Source organism: Aethalodelphis obliquidens, unplaced genomic scaffold, assembly GCF_003676395.1.
Source record: "Aethalodelphis obliquidens isolate GAN/ISIS:26980383/991018 unplaced genomic scaffold, ASM367639v1 scaffold39, whole genome shotgun sequence".
NCBI classification, from domain to species: Eukaryota; Metazoa; Chordata; class Mammalia; order Artiodactyla; family Delphinidae; genus Aethalodelphis; species Aethalodelphis obliquidens.
Genome location: NW_020837983.1, coordinates 5,549,027 through 5,569,207, shown reverse-complemented (window position 1 = coordinate 5,569,207; position 20,181 = coordinate 5,549,027). Strand labels below are relative to the sequence as shown.

General features: G+C 38.0%; 1 protein-coding gene and 1 non-coding gene across 6 annotated transcripts in view; both read right to left on the bottom strand.

Moving 5' to 3' along the window:
- Window positions 1–1,737: 1,737 nt before the first annotated feature.
- The window catches only part of NDUFAF6 (NADH:ubiquinone oxidoreductase complex assembly factor 6), a 36,473-nt gene continuing 18,029 nt past the window's right edge, over window positions 1,738–20,181 (bottom strand). For 3 of the 5 annotated variants that reach the window (XM_027131436.1, XM_027131439.1, XM_027131440.1), the window contains 6 exons: window positions 16,091–16,147; window positions 12,232–12,334; window positions 10,225–10,358; window positions 9,070–9,171; window positions 6,518–6,574; window positions 1,738–1,885 (listed from right to left, as the gene is read on the bottom strand). In XM_027131436.1, the coding sequence (XP_026987237.1) occupies window positions 1,757–1,885; window positions 6,518–6,574; window positions 9,070–9,171; window positions 10,225–10,358; window positions 12,232–12,334; window positions 16,091–16,147 (582 nt within the window). In that variant the 3' untranslated portion in view covers window positions 1,738–1,756. Of the gene's footprint in view, window positions 1,886–6,517; window positions 6,575–9,069; window positions 9,172–10,224; window positions 10,359–12,231; window positions 12,335–16,090; window positions 16,148–20,049; window positions 20,134–20,181 lie in introns of those variants that run through there. The other 2 variants (XM_027131441.1, XM_027131437.1) reach the window with 2 other exon arrangements.
- Window positions 8,342–8,465, bottom strand: LOC113633453 (small nucleolar RNA SNORA14). The gene has a single exon (XR_003438210.1). It is a non-coding gene; the product is annotated as a small nucleolar RNA SNORA14 (small nucleolar RNA).

Genomic DNA, 20,181 nt, shown 5'->3' with positions numbered 1-20,181 from the left:
CTAAGATGCTTAGTGATTGATTGCTGCCAGATTTAACCTGCTAAGAGCCACAGACAATTCTTACTAATAAAGACTATCTCTAATGAATTTTCAACTCTGGACCATTCAGAATCCCAAGAGGAAATGTGTCCCACTTCCCTGGATTTTCCTCTTTTAGATAAGCTTTAAGCTCTCTAAAGCCACAGGATTAAATAAGAGGATATTCTTTCGGCATCAGTATAAACCAAAAGTACACTAACATAAACAACAGCACTGTATGTTCATTCATTTATATATTTATTAATCTCCACTTGCTCTAAATCAGAAGCCATACGAGGTGCTGGGGGAATCCTAAGATGAATAAAACTATGTATTCTTGCCCTCAGGCAGTTCTCCATTTGAATTTTATTTACAAAAGTGTAATACTTTAAGCCACCATTAATTCACAATTGAAGTAGGCACTAATTCATAGCTGAAACCAAAGGCTTGAGATGGCATAGAGAAATGGTACAGCAGAGGTGGGAGTGCGCAGGAAACATGACCACTAAAAAGAAAGGAAAAGGAAACTAGGGCATAATTCTGGTTTTAGGAGTCAGAGACTCATTCAGAGTCCAGATCTGCCAACTACCAGCAATGTAAACAATTTTGGTTTTTGCAATTAGTATGTATGTTATAATTAAAAATTTTTAATTACCAAAAATGTTGTTTCACAGTTTTGAAGATCAGATGAGAACACTGTAAAGTATACAGCACAGAGCTTTTTAGTGGGAAGCTCAACTAGTATAGTAGTTTTTAAAAATGTAGTATCCCCTTAATGAATGTTCAATACAATTTTGTTAATTTAATTTACATTAATACACTTTTTTTTTTTTTTTGTGGTACGCGGGCCTCTCACTGTTGTGGCCTCTCCCGTTGCGGAGCACAGGCTCCGGATGCGCAGGCTTACCGGCCATGGCTCACGGGCCCAGACGCTCCGCAGCACGTGGGATCTTCCCGGACCGGGGCACGAACCCGTGTCCCCTGCATCGGCAGGCGGACTCCCAACCACTGCGCCACCAGGGAAGCCCTACATTAATACACATTTTGTTAATACAGTTTTGTTCATGATGATAATGCTCAGTAATAGAGAGTGAAGCAAAAGGGTAAACAAAAAAGTAAAAGCCTTCAAATCGGCCAGATCTAAAGTCAAGTTAGGGTTCAAGCTCTTGAAAGAAGTTATTTTATCATCATGGACAAATTTTCACAGGGTGGTAAAGATTAAATGTTAGAGATACAAGGCCCTCAACACAGCGACTGACACTCCTCAAATATTAACTTCACTCTTCATGATCCCTAAATAAATGCATTTCCCAGCTGTCCTGGACGCCTGGGTTTTGGCTGCTCAGCATGCAAACCTAGTACTTCTTGAGCCCCTTCCCCATTCTTCTCCAAGGGTGAGGACGGGAGGAGACGTGCTTCCCCCTGCCCTCTGGTGGCTGAAGCATGGCCTGCAGCCTAAACACAGCTAAAACGATACTCCTTCCTGGGGCTCGGACTCTGCAGGGATGGCACAGCAGACACTGTCTGGGCTGCTGGTGACAAGGGCGGTGCCTGCAGCAGAATCTGGGCATCACGGCCCCACAGCAACTTCTCATTAATTCTGTGACCTACACACTCATCCAATAAGTGAATTTTCTCCTTAAACAGTAAACAGTTCCTGTTGTTTGTAAACAAGAACCCTAAACTAGTACACTTTTGTAAAACTAATAAAAGTAAATATCAGTGCCACGAAATTATTTTAATATCTTTTTCTCCATGACTGAATATACAAAGATAATGGAAGTAAAGTATTCTTCTGCTGTAAAGATGGGTGGAATATATCAAAATCCACTTGTTGAATTTTCTTTAAATAATCCTCCAGAGCAACCTGAAAAAAGAGAATAATGGTCACTAGATCACAGAATGATTAAGTCTTTAAAAGAAACAAAAACAAACCCAGCAGGTATTAAGGCTATTTTAGTTTTCCTGAGATGGTCTTCTACATACTAAGAATGTAAATGAAAATTTTAAAAGAGAGAGAGAATAAAGACATCTTCTAAGAAGTTTTCTATGAAGCCAGTAAAACTATGTCACAGATCTAGTACTAGAAACATCAAGCCAATTCTGATCATAATTTAGTGTTCTGGTCAAAATGTGACAGAGAAATTATTTGCCAGGTCTTATTACTAGATTCTGTAGAATACAAAAGGGGTGTTTCATTTGAGGAAAATGAACCCCCCCCCCACACACACACAGAAACACACAGTGCCATGAGGGGGAGCTCAAGTTGTTTCTTTAAAAAATTATTTTGTGAAAAAGTTTAAAGGGTGTCCATGTTCTTGCTGGAAAACAATTTGCAGCCAGGGAGAACAATCACAGGTCCCTATAAACGTCACACCATGCTCCCCCCATCACACAAAACTTGACAAAGCTTTCTCTGGGACCGGGGGCCACGATGGAAAACACTGATGATGGGCAGTGCTCTTTATGTTTTTCAATCTTATTAATTTGTAAATTTTTATTAAACAGAGAAGCCACCTACTTTTGCACTGCACAATGTGAAGCGGCCCCACCGCCTTCTCAGCCCACGTGTACAGCTCCCCTTAGAGTTCTGCAGCGCAACCTGTGTGACCCACAGAGAGCATATGCTTGTCCAAAGGACTGTGTGTTCTCCCAGACTTCTATATACTATAAACGGATGAGTGTACATACAAATTCACTCTCTACTTTTGAAACCCTGCACTTATATATATGTATGGCAAGAAACATGTGCATTAATGTGCACAAATGCAAAAAACCTGGAAACAATCCAGAAGTTCTTTGACAAAAAAATAAATGTTCACACAATGAAATATTAAGCTGCTATGAAATAAATGTAGCTAGATGCAATAATATGGATAAATCTTAGAAACACTCTGTGTGTGTGTGTGTGTGTGTGTGTGTGTGTGTGTGTGTGTAACACAGAAGACATAAACAGCAAAAAAAAAAAAAAAAAAAAAAAAACCTAAGGGACTTCCCTCGTGGTGCGGTGGTTAAGAATCCTCCTGCCAATGCAGGGGACATGGGTTCGATCCCTGGTCCAGGAAGATCCCACATGCCGCAGGGCAACTAAGCCCATGTGCCACTACTGAGCCTGTGCTCTAGAGCCCACAAGCCACAACTACTGAGCCCACATGCCACAACTACTGAAGCTCGCATGCCTAGAGCCCGTGCTCCACAACAAGAGAAGCCACCGCAATGAGAAGCCCGCACACCACAACAGAGTAGCCCCCGCTCTACGCAACTAGGGAAAGCCCACGTGCAGCAATGAAGACCCAATGCAGCCAAAAAGAAGCAACATTTTGGTTAGGAATACATAAAATAGGGAAAAGCTTTTCTAGAATAAAAGCAAGATAATAAATACAAAATTCAGGATAGCTACTTGGAGGAGGAAGGCAGAGTCAAGGGGATGAGATTGGGAAAACACATGGGTGCAATTTAATGGTGACATTCTAGTTTCTGGATTAAGTGGTGAGTTCATGGGTGTTCATTATGTTATCCTTTATAATACATGCATACATATATATTCATTTGTAGATATCAAATAAAAAACACGTTAAGAGAAAAAACTTTGAAGATATTTTAGTGTACTTTCACATGTTCTCTTTTATTTTTGGAAAAAAGAGCTCATGTTATTCATAATGTTCTGTAACCTGCTTTTTTAAAAAATTAATTCATATACTGTTATTAACTTTCCATCTCTAAGAACTTTATTATGTTCATTTTAATAGTTTTATAATATCCAATTATAAAGAATAGTTAATGAAATTAAGATACAAGCACGAGAGTATTATACAGCCATCAAATATTGTATTAATATCTCTAATGATGTGGTTAAATGTTTGATAAATAGGACACTGCCATATAAAGTGTGACTTTAAATATACACAGAAATTCATTTAAAAGAAAGAACAGTGTACATAGCATTTACCTCTGGGTCTGGGAATTGTAGGTGATTGTTATTTTCTTCTAATATTCTTTTTATATTTTCCAAATCTCTATTATGAGAATGTAATGCTTTTATAATTAGGAGAAAATTCCATTAAAATACAGATGAAACATGACCTCAAAATTAGAGCTCAACTGGGCATTCACAAATTAGGATTTGGTTCATGGTTAATGGTAAATAAATTGTTCAAAGTAACAAATTCATTGCAAAATTCTCAAAGACGTTACAATTTCTGGGCTTCCCTGGGGCAGTGGTTGAGAATCTGCCTGCCGATGCAGGGAACACGGGTTCGAGCCCTGGTCTGGGAGGATCCCACATGCCACGGGGCGACTGGGCCCGTGAGCCACAACTACTGAGCCTGCGCATCTGGAGCCTGTGCTCCGCAACAAGAGAGGCCACGATAGTGAGAGGCCCGCGCACCGCGATGAAGAGTGGCCCCCGCTTGCTGCAACTGGAGAAAGCCCTTGCACAGAAACTAAGACCCCACACAGCCAAAAATAAATAAATAATGAACCAATGAACCGACACTTAAAAAAAAAAAGATGTTACAATTTCTGAATATAGCTTCTTAAAACCTCATCTATAGAGCACAACATACTCTACCCTAGACTAGTCATTTTCAAACCATTTTTAAACAGCAAAACCTTTCCTTTGAACAAAGTAATTAACAGATGCTCCATATATAAAACAAATGAGAAGAGATGTGCCCCAGCTGGAATGAGGGTGTAGGATAGAAGCAGCTCCTCGGAAATTACCATGTAGTCCCTCTACTTTCTCCTGGCACAGGACGGAAACAGAGCTGGGCTCCAGCCCCTAGAGTTTCTGATCCATTAGGTCTGTGGTGGATCCCAAGACCTACATTTCTAACAATATCCGAGGCATATATTGCTGGCCCGGGGACCACACCACTAGCCTAAGATAGTGGTTCTTAGGCCTAGCTGCACTTCATTATTACTGGGGGAACTTTTAAGAAGTATCAGTGCCTAGATCCAACCTCTTTGATATGATTTAACTGGTTTGGGGACAGGCCCAATATTGCTTTGTTTTGCTTTAAAAGTTCCCCAAGTGATTCTAATGGACAAGCAGAGTTGAGAACAACCTATTTCACAAAAGTGAACAAAACAGACAAAGTCTTGAACTTTCTTAGAGCTTATAAGTCAAGACAGGTGATGGGTACTTCCCCAGAGGTCCAGTGGTTGGGACTCCACACTTCCACTGCATGGGGTGTGGATTTGATCCCTGGTTGGGGAACTAGGATCCTGCATGCTGTGTGGTGCAGCCAAAAAAAAAAGAAAAGAAAAGAAAAGAAAAAAATAGAAAAAAAAAAAGAGAGACAAAAGAGATGATAGTACATCACCAAATAACCAAATAAATAACAATTAAAAATGGTGATACAGAACAATGTGTTGACACAGAAAGAGATGCTCGACACCTCATTTATACAAAAAATACATATATAATTACATGAACATAAGAAGTCCAGAAAGATGAACAGACGTTATCTCTGGAAAGGATAGAATTGTGAGAGCATTCTAATTTCTTTTGCCTCCTCTTATGTGAACATCTAAAACATTAACATATTACTTTTATAATAAGTGAACCCAGAAAAGAAAGAAAATGATTTCAAACACTCAGATCTGAGACCCAGGATAGAAGATGTGAAAGGATAGAAATGAATCTTTAAATATATTTTAGGGAAAAATGTAGAAGGTATGTTTGGTACTGTAGAAAATGCATGAATTTTCCATTTTCAAACATCACAGATCTTTGAACCTTGGTTTCTATCTATAAAATGAAGTAAACCACACCTAGGAATAACGTATGCAATGACCTAGCTCAGAACCTGTCCCACAGTAGGTGCTACTAACCGGAAGCTATTCTCATTTCTTTATGCATTTTACCACAATGGTTCCTGAACCAGGCTACACATCAGAATCACCTGGGGAATTTTTAAAAATCACAGACCCTCTTAGAAATGCTCCCCTCCCCAACCTCAAGAGTCTTATTTAGTAAGAAGACCCCAGGAATCTGTATTTTTGAAGAAGCCTTCCAGATTATTCTGATGCAGCCAGCTCAGCACTGGTCTGTGAACCACTTTCGGGAACCAGTGCTACAATATGGTCACTAAGGAGAAAAAATATAATAGACTATTAAGTCATACTTATATGGCCATAAGTAGCCTAACACTCCTATGAGGTGGTTTCTCCTATGATTCCCATCTTACCTATGAATAAACTGAGGTACATAGTGATTAAGGAACTTGTTCCACAGCTAGTAAGTGGCAAAACAGATTCAAAACGATGCAGTATGGCTGCAGCCAGTGCTAATGACAATTCCACTCACCTGCCTCTGGGGAACAGAGGCATGACCTTCACCAAAAGCAGAATGTAACTAACAAAACATACCACAGGGAGGAAAACAAACAAAGACTCTAAACTAAAGAACTGCACTGGGAACCTTATAAAATAGAAAAAAAAAAAATATACACATCTGCTTCATTAATTAAACAACCTTCTCTGTTAATCTACTTACCGTCTGAAGGAAAGCAGGAAATGCTTTCACAGGAACACTTTTGTGGAAGGACCTAGCCTAAAAAAGGAAGACAAAAGGAAACTGGTTTGAAATACAAATATTTCTGGAAATAAACACTCTCCCTCTGAAAGTGAACACAAAGCAACACCAGCAGTTTAAATCAGCACTGCTAGGGACGCTCTCGAAAGCAAGAAAATAGTTCTCATCTCCTGTCGGTTGAGATTAATTTGCCAAACCTAAAGGAATCAGGAAAAGGTACTATATTAAGAATTCTCTTCTTTCTTACATTTAGTTTTGACATTTCCAACTGCCTTATAACTTTGACCCCCCCAGCTCTGTGGTAAGGGGTAAATGAAGACATACAGGTGACCCTAGAATAACATGGGTTCACTTACATGCAGATTTTTTTCAACAGTAAATACTACAGCACTACATGATCCTTGGTTGGTTGAATCCACCTTGGATACAGAAGACCACCTATAAATTATATGTGGGTTTCCAACTGCGTGGAAGGTTGGAGCCCTTAACCCCCGTGATTGTTCAAGGGTCAACTGTACTCACATACAAGTCCCAGCACCTTCCCAGCTTGGATGTCACTCCGTCCTGTCTAGATGAATATAAGATCCTTCTAGCTGATCTTCCTGCCTCTGTGTTCCCCAACCTTTAATTCATGCCCCAGAGCCAGAGCCAGCCAAATGCATGTCCTAAAGTCACTGTTTTACTTTTTCTTTCTTTAACTTAACTCCCTGATAGATCATGTCCCAAATATTCATCTTGGAATTCAAAGGCCTACACATCTTGAATCTAACCTCATCTACCCAACCTAACACCCTACTACTCTGGACTACAGAGCCCTGATGCACTCAGGCTGATGCCCATCATCCAGCCCTCACCACGCCCACTTCTGTCTAAAGGTCTTTGCTTATACTGTCAGATACTGCTTCTTACTCCTGACTCACTTACCCCGCCTATTACAATTGCTCTCTTCAAGACCATCCACAATTTACTAAGCATCATACCTATCTTTTCTCTCAATCTCTCCAGGAAATGCAAAATTTCAGTATTCCCCATTCTTGGAACTTGCTCCTCCCTAGGTTTCCAAGACACTGACTCTGAGTTCTCCCACTTCTTTTGATCATTCTTTCCTTCTGCTTCTTCCTATTAAATGGCCCTTCCTCCTCCTACCTGAGAAATGGAGGTGGGCTCAAGGTTCTGCCTTTGGTCTTATGGTTTAAATGTATATCCTCCTTGGACAACAGCATAGCCACACTTAGAGCTTTAAACATAAGCCTTCCACCTGGATGACTCCCCAATCTGTACCTCCAGTTCTGCCCTCCTCTTAAAGTCACAATCCTACAATCTGCATTTTAGCCCACCTCCCTAAATGCCCTCTAATCCCCTTACATTCAATGATGTCCAGCAGCTACTGATCAGCACCCAGCACACCACTGCTTTTTTATTGTAGTCTCTGACTGGCATCATCACCATCTATATTTGAACTCCATGCAGCCTTCGACTTTCCTGCTTCCTGATTCTGCTACAATCCAATCAGTTATCAAGTCTAGCTGATTCTTCCTCTGTTATATGTGTGTATGTATGTGTGTGTGTGTGTGTATATATATATATATATATATATATACACATACACACACACACACATTCACATACATACATATACATATAAGACATCTACCCTCTCTAAATCACTCTTTATTTTTTAATGACTTACTATAGCTTAATTAGTTGGTAAGTTTTAGTATTATAGCTTTAATATATTTAAGTTATATTAAATATGGCAATCACTTGTTTGTACTTTCTGGGCTCTAATAACTTACATGTAAATTTTAGTTTCAGAAAACTATTTTGACTGAGCAACCTAGATAAGTTACATTCGCTCACATCTTGGAAGCATTTAGAGTAAAGCTACCGAGAAGGTTTAAGAATGCAACAAATCAGACACTTCTTTAAATGTGGCAGTAAGGAGATTATACACTAGAGATTATTATTAGAGTAAGCAGGATGAAAGCCAAATTATAGTATGGTGAATGGTACCATGGTGGTGAGGGCCTTGAGGTAAAATGAAGGTAGAACACTTATGCAAAAAAGGTTAATTGGGAGGGGAAAATAAGAAACAGAAGGGTCCAATGGGCTGCCTGTAACTTCAGAAGGCAATAGCAACAAACCAGAAGATAAAAGGGGCAAGTTATCAGAAAGGCCAACTGAAAATACCAGCTGGGAACTGCTGACGATGCAAGGTCCTGGAAGAGTAGAAGAGGCATCAGCCTTAACAAGGCAGAAAGACACACTGTCCCCTGAGAGAGAAATAGTGAGCGGATGGATCAGAGAGGAGCCTAACTGAGGAAGCTGAGAGGGAGAAGGAGATTTTTTTTAAGTAGAAAAAGTTTATAATAATCCCTGAGATAAATCTATTGGGATTTCAGTGAGCGATGGATATGGACTGCCAAAGAGAGAACACTACAACCATGCTCTAGGAGTAGCCACAGCTAGAAATGATAGTTTCCTAAATGATTTGGCAAAAAGAGGCTACTTACATGCTTTAGGTGCAAGTGTGCCTGGCTGGCCATGTCATATACCACATCTCTCACATTTTTATCTTGGCTCTTCCGCAGAAAATCCTCTTGTGAAACACCATGCTGTGTGGGAAAATGTACATTACATCAGGATTCAAAAAGCACAATTAGAACTAGCTCAAGAAAACTGGTGATAGAACAGTATATACAGTATAATGCCTATTTTGTTTTCTTGGTTTTTGGTTTTTTTGGCCACGCCGTGCAGCTTGCATGATGTCAGTTTTCTTTCTTTTTTTTTTTAATATTTATTTATTTATTTGTTTGTTTCTTTGTTTGGCTGCACCAGGTCTTAGTTGTGGCACACGTGGCATGCAGGCTCTTTCACTGCAGTGTGTGGGCTTCTCTCTAGTTGTGGTGCGCAGGCTCAGCAGCTGCAGCGCGAGAGCTTTCTAGTTGCGGCGCAGGGGCTCCAGAGTGCACAGGCTCAGTAGGTACAGCGCTCGGGCTCTAGAGCATGCAGGCTTAGTTACCCCGTGGCATGTGGGATCTTAGTTCTCCAACGAGGGATCGAACCCACGTCCCCTGCATTGGAAGGCGGATTCTTAACCACTGGACCACGAGGGAAGTCCCCTATTTTGTTTTTTAAAATATATCTACATGTATGTGAGTGCGTATATAGACACACACACAGACACTCTCTCTCCTGGAAGAATATGCAACAAGATGCTAACTCATGACAGTTGTAGGTGAAACAAAATAAAGCAAGAAACAAGCAGATGAGAAGTTTAATAGAACAGACAATAGTGAACCTCCTCCAGAAAACAAAAGTTCTCATCAACAGTATTCTTTTTTAATGGATTATTTCCTCCTTTAAAATAAAATAAAGAACAGGCTAAGGTGACCACTAGGAATAATTACTGTAATTGCTTGAAAGGGAGTAAGGCATCAACATGTAAGTACACCAAGAGAGGTTCTCTGAACCTTCTTACTCATAGCTCCACCACAGACCTAAAATGCCTGACTGATAAAATTCTGACTTGATAACTCTGGAGCAAAAAAGCAATAAGCATGTGTTTCAAAACGGTCACTTGAATAGACTAAGCAGAGAACCAAGACAGGACGCCCCTCCCCATATTCTTGAGGTAAATAATTAAAGGGTACAAACAACGGCCTTACCAGCATACAAATATCCATGGGAAGGAATACTCTTCTTCTACTACCATGATACGGCGTTGCTCTCAAGCAAGTTACAATGCCTTGTGCTTTTCCAATGTGACTTGCGGCATGATCTGCATGAAGATCCTTTATACCTATGATTTTAGAAATCAACTGGCTGCTCTTTTCTCTTTAAATGCATAACAAGTCAACAGAAGCAGCATAGAGAAGTGACCTAAACATGTAAAAGGTGTTTCTCCCATGTTTTATATCTGAAAGACAGGATGTATGAGAGCAAAACTGGGCACAAAGACAAGCTGACCATTTATCATAAACAGGTTTCTGAACTTCAACTTTTAAATAAAAGAGTTTTCCTTAGAGTACAGCACACCAAGAGCACATTTGGAATTTTAATTAGCTATCGTGGAAAAACACTGCGAGTCTTGCATTTCTTCTCCTCAGTGCAATTTCCATATGACCTCATTTTAAGTATATGCTTAACAAACATTCTGCTCTTTGCTCCCTCCTTTCATTGTGTTGGCAAACATGTCACTGAATGTGCAGGCAGAACAGGCCTGGGAAATTTGGTAGGGACTTGGGTTGTTCTCTTAGGGTGACATAAAGACATATTACCTTCTTCAAATGGATGATATTGTCCTTGTCCCAAATAATTTCCTCATTACAATAAGACCTCACCAACTTAGAACAAAATCAAAGCAGGAAAAATACCATCTAAGTGGCATAGTTGTTTTTTTTTTTAAGACAAATCTCATAAAACTTTTAGATATACAGTTTTATTTCTTCTACCTTTTGTTTTTAAACATGGGGAAGTATTATTGACAGAGAAGGAAGGAGTCAGACCACAGGCCTTCCAAATTGTAGGAGATGCATAAAAAAATAGAATCATCTGCAATTACCAGATTATTAATTACAGCATTCTCATGAGGTAGCTAAAGTCCTTTTATGAGAGCCTGGGTATGGTGATTAGTCTACATTCCATTCCAAAGAAAGGTATATATTATATTCCCCTTCTTACTCAAAAAAAAAAAAAAAAAAAGCTATTCCTTTCTAGTTGGTGCAAAGAAAAACTTCAGTGTTAAACTGGTTAGATTGTCAAATTATGAAAAAGTGAAGTCTAAAAGGTGTTTTCTTAACAGTATGCAGGTTCCTTAAAAAACCAAAAATAGAGTTACCACATGATCCAGCAATCCCACTCCTGGGCATATATATCTAGAAAAGATGAAAACTAATTCGAAAAGATACATGCACTCCAATGTTCATAGTAGTGCTATTTACAAGCAACCTAAGTGTCCATCAACAGAAGAGTCAATAAAGAAGATGTGGGGCGTGCGTGTGTGTGTGTGTATATACACACACACACACACAATGGAATATGACTCAGCCATAAAAAAGAATGAAATATTACCATCTGCAGCAACATAGATGGACCTAGAGATCATCATACTGAGTGAAGTAAATCAGATAAAGACAAATATTATATAATATCACTTATATGTAGAATCTAAAAAATAATACAAATGAACTTATTTACAAAACAGAAACATACTCACAGACTTAGAAAACAAACTTATGGTTACCAAAGAGGAAAGAAGGGGAGGGGGATAAATTAGGAGTACGGGATTAACAGATAACACACCACTACACATAAAATAGATAAACAACAAGGATTTACTGTGTAGCACAGGGAACTATATTATCTTCTAATAACTATAATGGAAAAGAATCTGAAATACATATATATACGTATAACTGAATCACTTTCCCGTACACCTGAAATTAACACAAATTAACACGTTCTTGTACACCTGAAATTAACACAATTCTAATAACTATAATGGAAAAGAATCTGAAATACATATATGTAACAATCACTTTCCTGTACACCTGAAATTAATCACTTTCCTGTACACCTGAAATTAACACAATATTGTAAACCAACTATACTTCAATTTAAAAAAAAAAAGGTATTTTCTTTAAAAAAGAGAAGTATAAAAAAAAAAAACTTACCCAATATTTCTAGTGTTAGATAAAGAAGAGAGCTCTGTGTGTTTTCAGCATAATTTTCCAGTTCCTGGATGTTACGATATGCTTTGTCATCCAAATTTTTTTCCTACAAACAAAATGCTTTATTTGCTTGACGAATTGTCAATATTTTATTTTTAAAAGACACAATTTTTTTGCCCTAAAGAATTGAGTAATAAAGAATAAAAACTTTTAGTATAAGTTGTTTATTACACAATAAAATAAGATTAAAATAAAATTAAAACATTAAAGTCCTACATGTTCAATACTTACAAATCACCCCTCAAAATAATACCTCAGGAATAACCTCAATGCACAAATCACCACGGACATGGGGTTGGCTTAATTTTTACTTCCTTCTAAAAGCCTGCGGTATCATGAGAAATTGACAACTGAGCTCTTACTTAAGTACTTCAGACATTATCTCCTTAATCCTAACAACTCCCTCAAAAGGAATTAATACTTTTTTCATTTCGCAGATGAAGAAACTGAGTTACCAACAAGTTAAGGAATACGCCCAAGGTCGCACAGCAAATTAGTGGTGGGGAAAAGATTCAAACCCACATATTTTGACCATTAAGCCCGTGCTCTTAATAGGGAAAAGGTGCCTAGAAAAAGAAAGGAGATCACAACCAGGCCCTGCACCCCATTCCCCATAAAAGAAACTATGCTCAATAAACCAACGGTTGATTACCAGAACACACTATATTCAAGAAAGAGAAAAATGTAAATCTTAGAACATCTAGCAACTTTTATAATAATACATTTACAAAGACTTGATGGCCAAGGTAATATTATTCCTCCACCCCTTCCTCCTTTTTTACAATCAGGAGAAACTGGCACCAACAATGAATCCCAGGGGAAAAAATATGTTCCAGCTCCATTACATTTAAAAACAAACTGGAACATAATTCATATACCATAAAATTTACCCTTTTGAAGTATACAATTCAGTGGTTGTAGTATATTCACAAAGTTGTGCAACTATCACCACTAATTCCAGAATGTTTTCTCTTCATCACCTCAGAAAGAATCCTGTATCTATTAAGCAGTCACTTCCCAGTTCTCCCTTTCCTTGTCTCCTGACAAACCTCTAACCTACTTTGTCTCCATGGATTTGTCTGTTGTGAACATTTTATAAAAGTGCAATGATACAATATGTGGCTTTTTGTATCTGGCTTCTTTCAATTAGCATGTTTTCAAGGTTCATCCATGTTGGCACATCTTTTAGTATCTCATTCCTTTTAATTGAAGAAAATCTGAATAATATTCCACTGTATGGATACACACATTTTGTTTATTCATTCAACTATGAGTTGTTCCCACTTTTGGACTATTACGAGTGAACATTTGTGCACAAGTTTTGTGTGGATACGTTTTCATTTCTCATACCAACCTAGGAGTGAAATTGCTAGGTCTATGATAACTCTATGTTTAACTTTCTGAGGAACTGCCAAACAGTTTTTCCAAAGCAGCTGCACCACTTTACATTTCCATCAGCATCGTATGAAGGGTTCCAATTTCTCCACATCCTCACCAACACTCGTTATTGTTCATTCTTTTTATTATAGCCATCCTAATTGGTATGAAGCCATCCTCATTGTGGTTTGGATTTTCATTTCCCTCATGAAAAGATGCTGAGCATCTTTTAAGGTGCTTATTACTTATCTGTATATCTTCCTTAGAGAAATGTTTACTCAAATCCTTTGCCCATGTTTAAGTTGGGTTATTTGTCTTTTTACTGTTGAATTATAAGAGTTCTTTATATATTCTAGACACTAGTCCCTTATCATATATATAACTGGTAAATATTTTCTCCCATTCTGTGGATTGTCTTTTGCTTTCTTGAAGTTTTTACTTTTGATGAAGTCCAATTATCTTTTTTTTTATTGCTTGTGCTTTTGGTCTCATATCTAAGAAGTCACTGCCCAACAGAAAGTTAAAAAGATTTATGCCTAGGTTTTCTCCTAAGACTTTTACAGCTTTAACTCTTACATTTAGGGCTTTGATCCATTTTGAGTTAGTTTTTGTACATGGTATGAGATAGGAGTTCAAATTCATTCTTTCGCATGTGGATACCCAGTTGTCCCAGCATTGCTTGTTGAAAAGGTTATTCTTTCCCCCACTGAATTATCTTCATACCCTTGTCAAAAATCAGCTGACTATCAATATATAGGTTTACTTCTGGACTCTCAATTCTATTCCATGCCGATATAGATGATCTATATGATCAGTATATATTGATCTATATGTCTATGGCAGGACAATACTACACAGTTGATTACTGTAACTTTATAGTTAAGTCTCAAAATTGGAAAATGTGAGTCCTCCAACTTTGTTCTTCTTTTTCAAGATTCTTTTGATGATTCTGGGTCCCTTGCATTTTCATATGAATTTTAGGTTCAGCTTGTCAATTTCTCCAAAAAAGGCAGCTGGAATTTTTATAAGGATTATACTGAATCTTCCAATCAATGCAGGGAGATTGACCCCAGTCCTTTACTTTTAAATATCCCTCTATACAAAAGCCAAATGTTATTTTCCATTAAACAATGGAAAAACTGCTATTTTTTCATTACGAAAAAAAGAGAGATTTTCCATTATCTCTGTCTTGAGTTCTCAAATTTTCTTTACCTCATGAAAACTGAAGACACCTGAAAAATACATTTTCTTAGTACTAATTAATTCTATAGGCCAACTGAGCAATTTTTTAAATGTTAAAGTCATTATCTCCTTTTTGCTTATATTATTACCACTATAGCCTATGGTTATTAATAGATTGTATCCAAATAAACTAAGTAAACTTACATTTTCAGGACAACAATATGTGATAAATATCAGGCCAACAAGGACACTTAGCCAACAATGTGTCAGAAAGATTACACAAATCAGCCCAGGTCATCAAGCAATTTGCATGCTTGGTTAGAACTAGAACTTAGTTCTAAGAACTCAGTATAAGATTCCATTTGCTAGAACTGTTGAACTTTCCTTATTCCCTCTATTTGGACAGAGATCCAAGCACTGGGTATGCATAATGATATGTGTACAACTACTCAAGTTTTGATGACATTAAGGAATTATCCATACTTTTTAAAGGTCTGGTAATCATATTATAGTCATGTTTTATACAAGTTTTTTTCTCTCTCTTTTTTTAAATTTCTATTTTATACTGGAGTATAGTTGATTTACAATGTTGTGTTTAGTTTCAGGCATACAGCAAAGTGATTCAGTTATACATATACATACATCTATTTTCAGACACTTTTCCCATTTTAGGTTATTACAGAATATTGAGTAGAGTTTCCTGTGCTATACAGCAGGTTCTTGTTGATTATCTGTTTTATACAAGTTTTTATCTTTTCAAGATACATGTATATGTACAGATCAAATAATAACATGTCTGGGGTTTACTTTAAAATAATCTAATAGGGTTTAGGGAGGGAAGTTGGTAGAATATAGATGAAATAACATTGGACATGTATTTATAACTATTAAAGCTGGGTGACATACACATGGAAGTATATTACACTATTCTCTCTACTTTTATATAAGCCTGAAAATTTCTGTTGTAAAAACTTTCTGTTTTAAAAAAACAAACTAGTAGAGTGTGGTGTGCACACGCATGCCTCTGCCTGGGTACCTGTCTTTGCTTGTCTGTCTCTAGGTACGGGGGTGGGCGGCTGAGGTGGGTGGCATGCAGTAATGGAGAATGGATAAAATGGTACAGTTCTCTAAAAGTTTCCTTTCTCCAAATATTAATACACATACTAAAACATTTCCTCCCTGAAGATTAGCTTAAGGATTAAAAAGGAAGAAAAAACTTAAGACTTGAGCAATTTCAACTTACTCTTTCATCAATGATTTTCATAAGCCATCTTTTAGTCAGATTATGTCTTTTGACAGCCTAAAAAAAACAAGAGTTGTAAGTTTTAGAAAGTACTGGAAATGACTTCTGTAGACCTGAATAACATAAACAAACCAAATACAAAACTAGGTAAGGGGGTTTCCCTGGTGGCACAGTGGTTGAGAGTCCGCCTGCCGATGCAGGGGACACGGGTTCGTGCCCCGGTCCGGGAAGATCCCACATGCCGCGGAGCGGCTAGGCCCGTGAGCCATGGCCGCTGGGCCTGCACGTCCGGAGCCTGTGCTCCGCAACGGGTGAGGCCACAACAGTGAGAGGCCCCCGTACCGCCAAAAAAAAAAAAAAACTAGGTAAGGGAGCATTCGTAATAACGCATCACCAGATAGATAGCTATGTTAAAGAACTAGGGAAAAAAAGAGAATGTCCCTAGAAAACATTTCAAAACATTTCCAAGTAAGGATAATATATATCCAAAACTTTTCCACTAATTTGTCTTTTTTTTCTTATATTATTGGTAATTTAGTGATTCCACTTTCAAAACAAAAACGAAACAAGAATTAAGCAGAGCGGAGCTTCTCTGCTATGTGATATGCCCCAACTTCTATGCTTACTTATTACACACAAACTTTTTTCCATAAAAATGAAGACTCTATTTAATGAAAATAAACACTTTCCAAAAAGAAAACAGTAATAAAGCTCCAAAGAAAACAATCTGCAGGGTACAGTGTTATCTTACAAGTAAAGACACTCTAGTAGGAAAGAGAACACCTAGTGCTCAGATCTTGGCCTCTAATACCACTCCCCGCAAAGGAAACAAGAGTCTAGAAAATGGGTGATTCCAGAGCTGGAGCAAGGGAGATTCAAGATGATTCTATTTTATTGCGCCAGAAAATAGAAAGTGCTCAAAAAAACAATGGGAGGCATGTCAGGACACAGAAGCCAGTTTGAAGGGACTCCCACTGTCCAAATCTGGGACTATTGGAACACCAAATAATTAAGTATAGTAATAAGTTATAAACTACTGAAAAAAACAGTAGAGTTTATACCAATAATTAATAAACAAATAAATAATATAGGAGAACGAGAGCATTTGCCTATAGTAGAGTGCCAAGTGGTAAATGTGAACAGAGCATCAGAGTTGCGAAATTATCATTCTGCAATCATAATAGTAAAGACTGGATAAGACAAGAACCATCAATGAATGCAGGAAATTTCACAAGAAGTTGATGAGGAACAGCGTATTTGCATTGTCTGAAAGTTGATTAGTTACAAGGAGAACTGTAATTATACAGTAGATTACACATTGGGAAAACCAGGCAACATCTTGACTGTTAACGAAAATGAACAATGCCAATAAAGGAAAGATGGACAAAATGTGTCTCCGGATGTGATACCCTGAGAATACATCACCTATGCAGTATTCTGGCCAAGAATGCATAACCTGAATCATTTAATCATAAGAACACATCAGACAAATCCAAAATGAGGAACGTTCTACTACCAAAAAAAAAAAAGAAAGAAAGAAAAAAAGAAAGGGTTACATTCTTCAAAAATATCAGTCATAGAAAACAAAGAAAAGCTATGGAAATGTTCCAGATTAAAGCTAAAATGACATTAACAAAAAAAAGTACCTGACTGGATCCTACACTGGAGGGGAAAAATACATTAGTGGATATTATTGGGTCAAGTGACAAAATTGGAATATGAGGGCTTCCCTGGTGGCGCAGTGGTTGAGAGACCACCTGCTGATGCAGGGGACACGGGTTCGTGCCCCGGTCCGGGAAGATCCCACATGCCGCGGAGCGGCTGGGCCCGTGAGCCATGGCTGCTGAGCCTGCGCGTCCGGAGCCTGTGTTCCACAACGGGAGAGGCCACAACAGTGAGAGGCCCACATACCGCAAAAAAAAAAAAAAAAAAAAAAAAAATTGGAATATGAATGGAAAATTAGATGAAAAGTGTTATATCAAAGCTAAATTTACTGAAGTCAATAACTATTCTGGTTATATAAGAGAATGTCTCTATTAGGAAATACTAAAGTATTTAGGGACAAAGGGACATGATGTATGTAACTTATACTCAAATGATTTAAAAACTTATGCGTGTGAAAATATATACAGAGGGAGCATGCTAGCACACACACACTTGAGTGAGCATGCAAAATGATTAACAAATGGGATAAAATGTTAACAACAGCTAATTCTAGGCAAAGGATATAGAAATGTTCTTATACTATTTTTAATTTTGTAACCTTTCTGAAATTTCGAATTTTTTCCAAATAAATTTTTAAAACATTGTTTTCTTACCAAGTCAACACTAAGTATAATATATTTTCACAATAAATAAATATAGTAGTGAAACAAAGTCTTAGGAATATATCCTATACTTCAACTGAGACTCTAAGATGTCACTGATACTAAAATGTAAAGGCTGACATGATCATCAATACACATTTATGTGACAAAGGGTGGATCTGTGGAGAATGGAGCCCACTTTGCCCTACAGGAACTTAACAGAAGCTAAAAGGGCTACATGGAGTTGGTTTCCAAGTGCTCTCAGCATTATTACAATTACATAGCAGGACTCTCTACAGGCCTCTCTCCCCAGTCCCAGGAATCAGCCTGGGATACCTCAGTCATTAGAGTCCTGCTCTTGTTTTATTTTGCACATGTCTGCGTAGGGCAGGACTTGTTTGATCTTTGTAACCACATCATCAAGCACCATTCCTGGCATAGAAAAGTACTCAATAAATACTTAACCACTGAAAAGTCAGACTCCTATTTACTCAAGACTGACGCTATAACAGCTGCAGTTCCTTGACCACAAAATATAGCTCTCTTGTCTGATTCTGAAGGAAATTGGAGATCAAGATAAAAAATAAATATTTATAAGAAGCTGAAAACCTGCTGAACAAAACTATCAAAACTTTGGAAACAGAAGCCAAATAGAACAAAAACCTTGGCTATAAATATTAGAAATTATAGATATTCAACTATTTTGTACCCTAAAGGGACCAATGAAACAGTGTGGCAAGAATGTACTCTTTGGACAACATGTCACTGTTTCCCTATTTAATCTTCTAAAGAAGCTGAAACTCTTCAAAGAATCAACTGAAAGTTTGACTGGACAGTGGCGCAATAGGGTATGTTCCAACAGAACGGGGAGGGGTAGGGAATATGCAATCAGGACAACTGGTCTGAACACTACCTGCTTCTTTCAAATACTCATATTAACCTTCAATACCTGTCATATCAGAAAGCTGGCCAGGGACTTCCAGCCAGTGGCACAGTGGTTAAGAATCTGCCTACCAATGCGAGGGATATGGGTTCAATCCCTGGTCCGGGAAAATTCCACATACTGCAGAGCAACTAAGCCCATGTGTCACAACTACTGAGCCTGTGCTCTAGAGCCCGCAAGCCACAACTATTGAGCCCATGCACCTAGAGCCTGTGCTCCAAAACAAGAGAAGCCACTGCAATGAAAAGCCCACGCACCGCAACGAAAAGTAGCCCCCACTCACCACAACTAGAGGAAGCCCATGCACAGCAACAGAGACCCAATGCAGCCAAAAATAAATTAATTAATAAATTAAAAAAAAAAAAGAAAGCTGGTCAACGTTAATCAACAAAATTTAAGCAGCTATTAAAACTGGACAAATTGGCATATACGTAAGCATTGTGTAATTTAGATATGTTTTCCAGAATTTAAGAGAAGCGAAGGCAAGATAAATTTGTGTTAAAGAAATCTCTGACCTTTCACATTATTTCCTGACAAAGGTCAGAATCTTCAGTGCACATCTTAGCATAAACCTCTAATGCAGTCAGGTTTGTATATAAAATAAATAAGAGTTTCTGGATTTTTAGAGAAACTTTTTTCTAAACTGAGTCACCTAGGATGAGATTCTTGAAGTGGGATGAATAAAGGTAAACAACTAATCTAATACTCACAAGCTTCCCATCCACTCTTTCTTCTCAGTCCCCAGTGGAGGGGCCTGGCTTTCCATCCTTACTGAGGCTCTGTGAAGTCAAATGGGGCCTGCCTCTGCTGGGGCGCAGACCTGAGAAGAGGCGTACCACTGT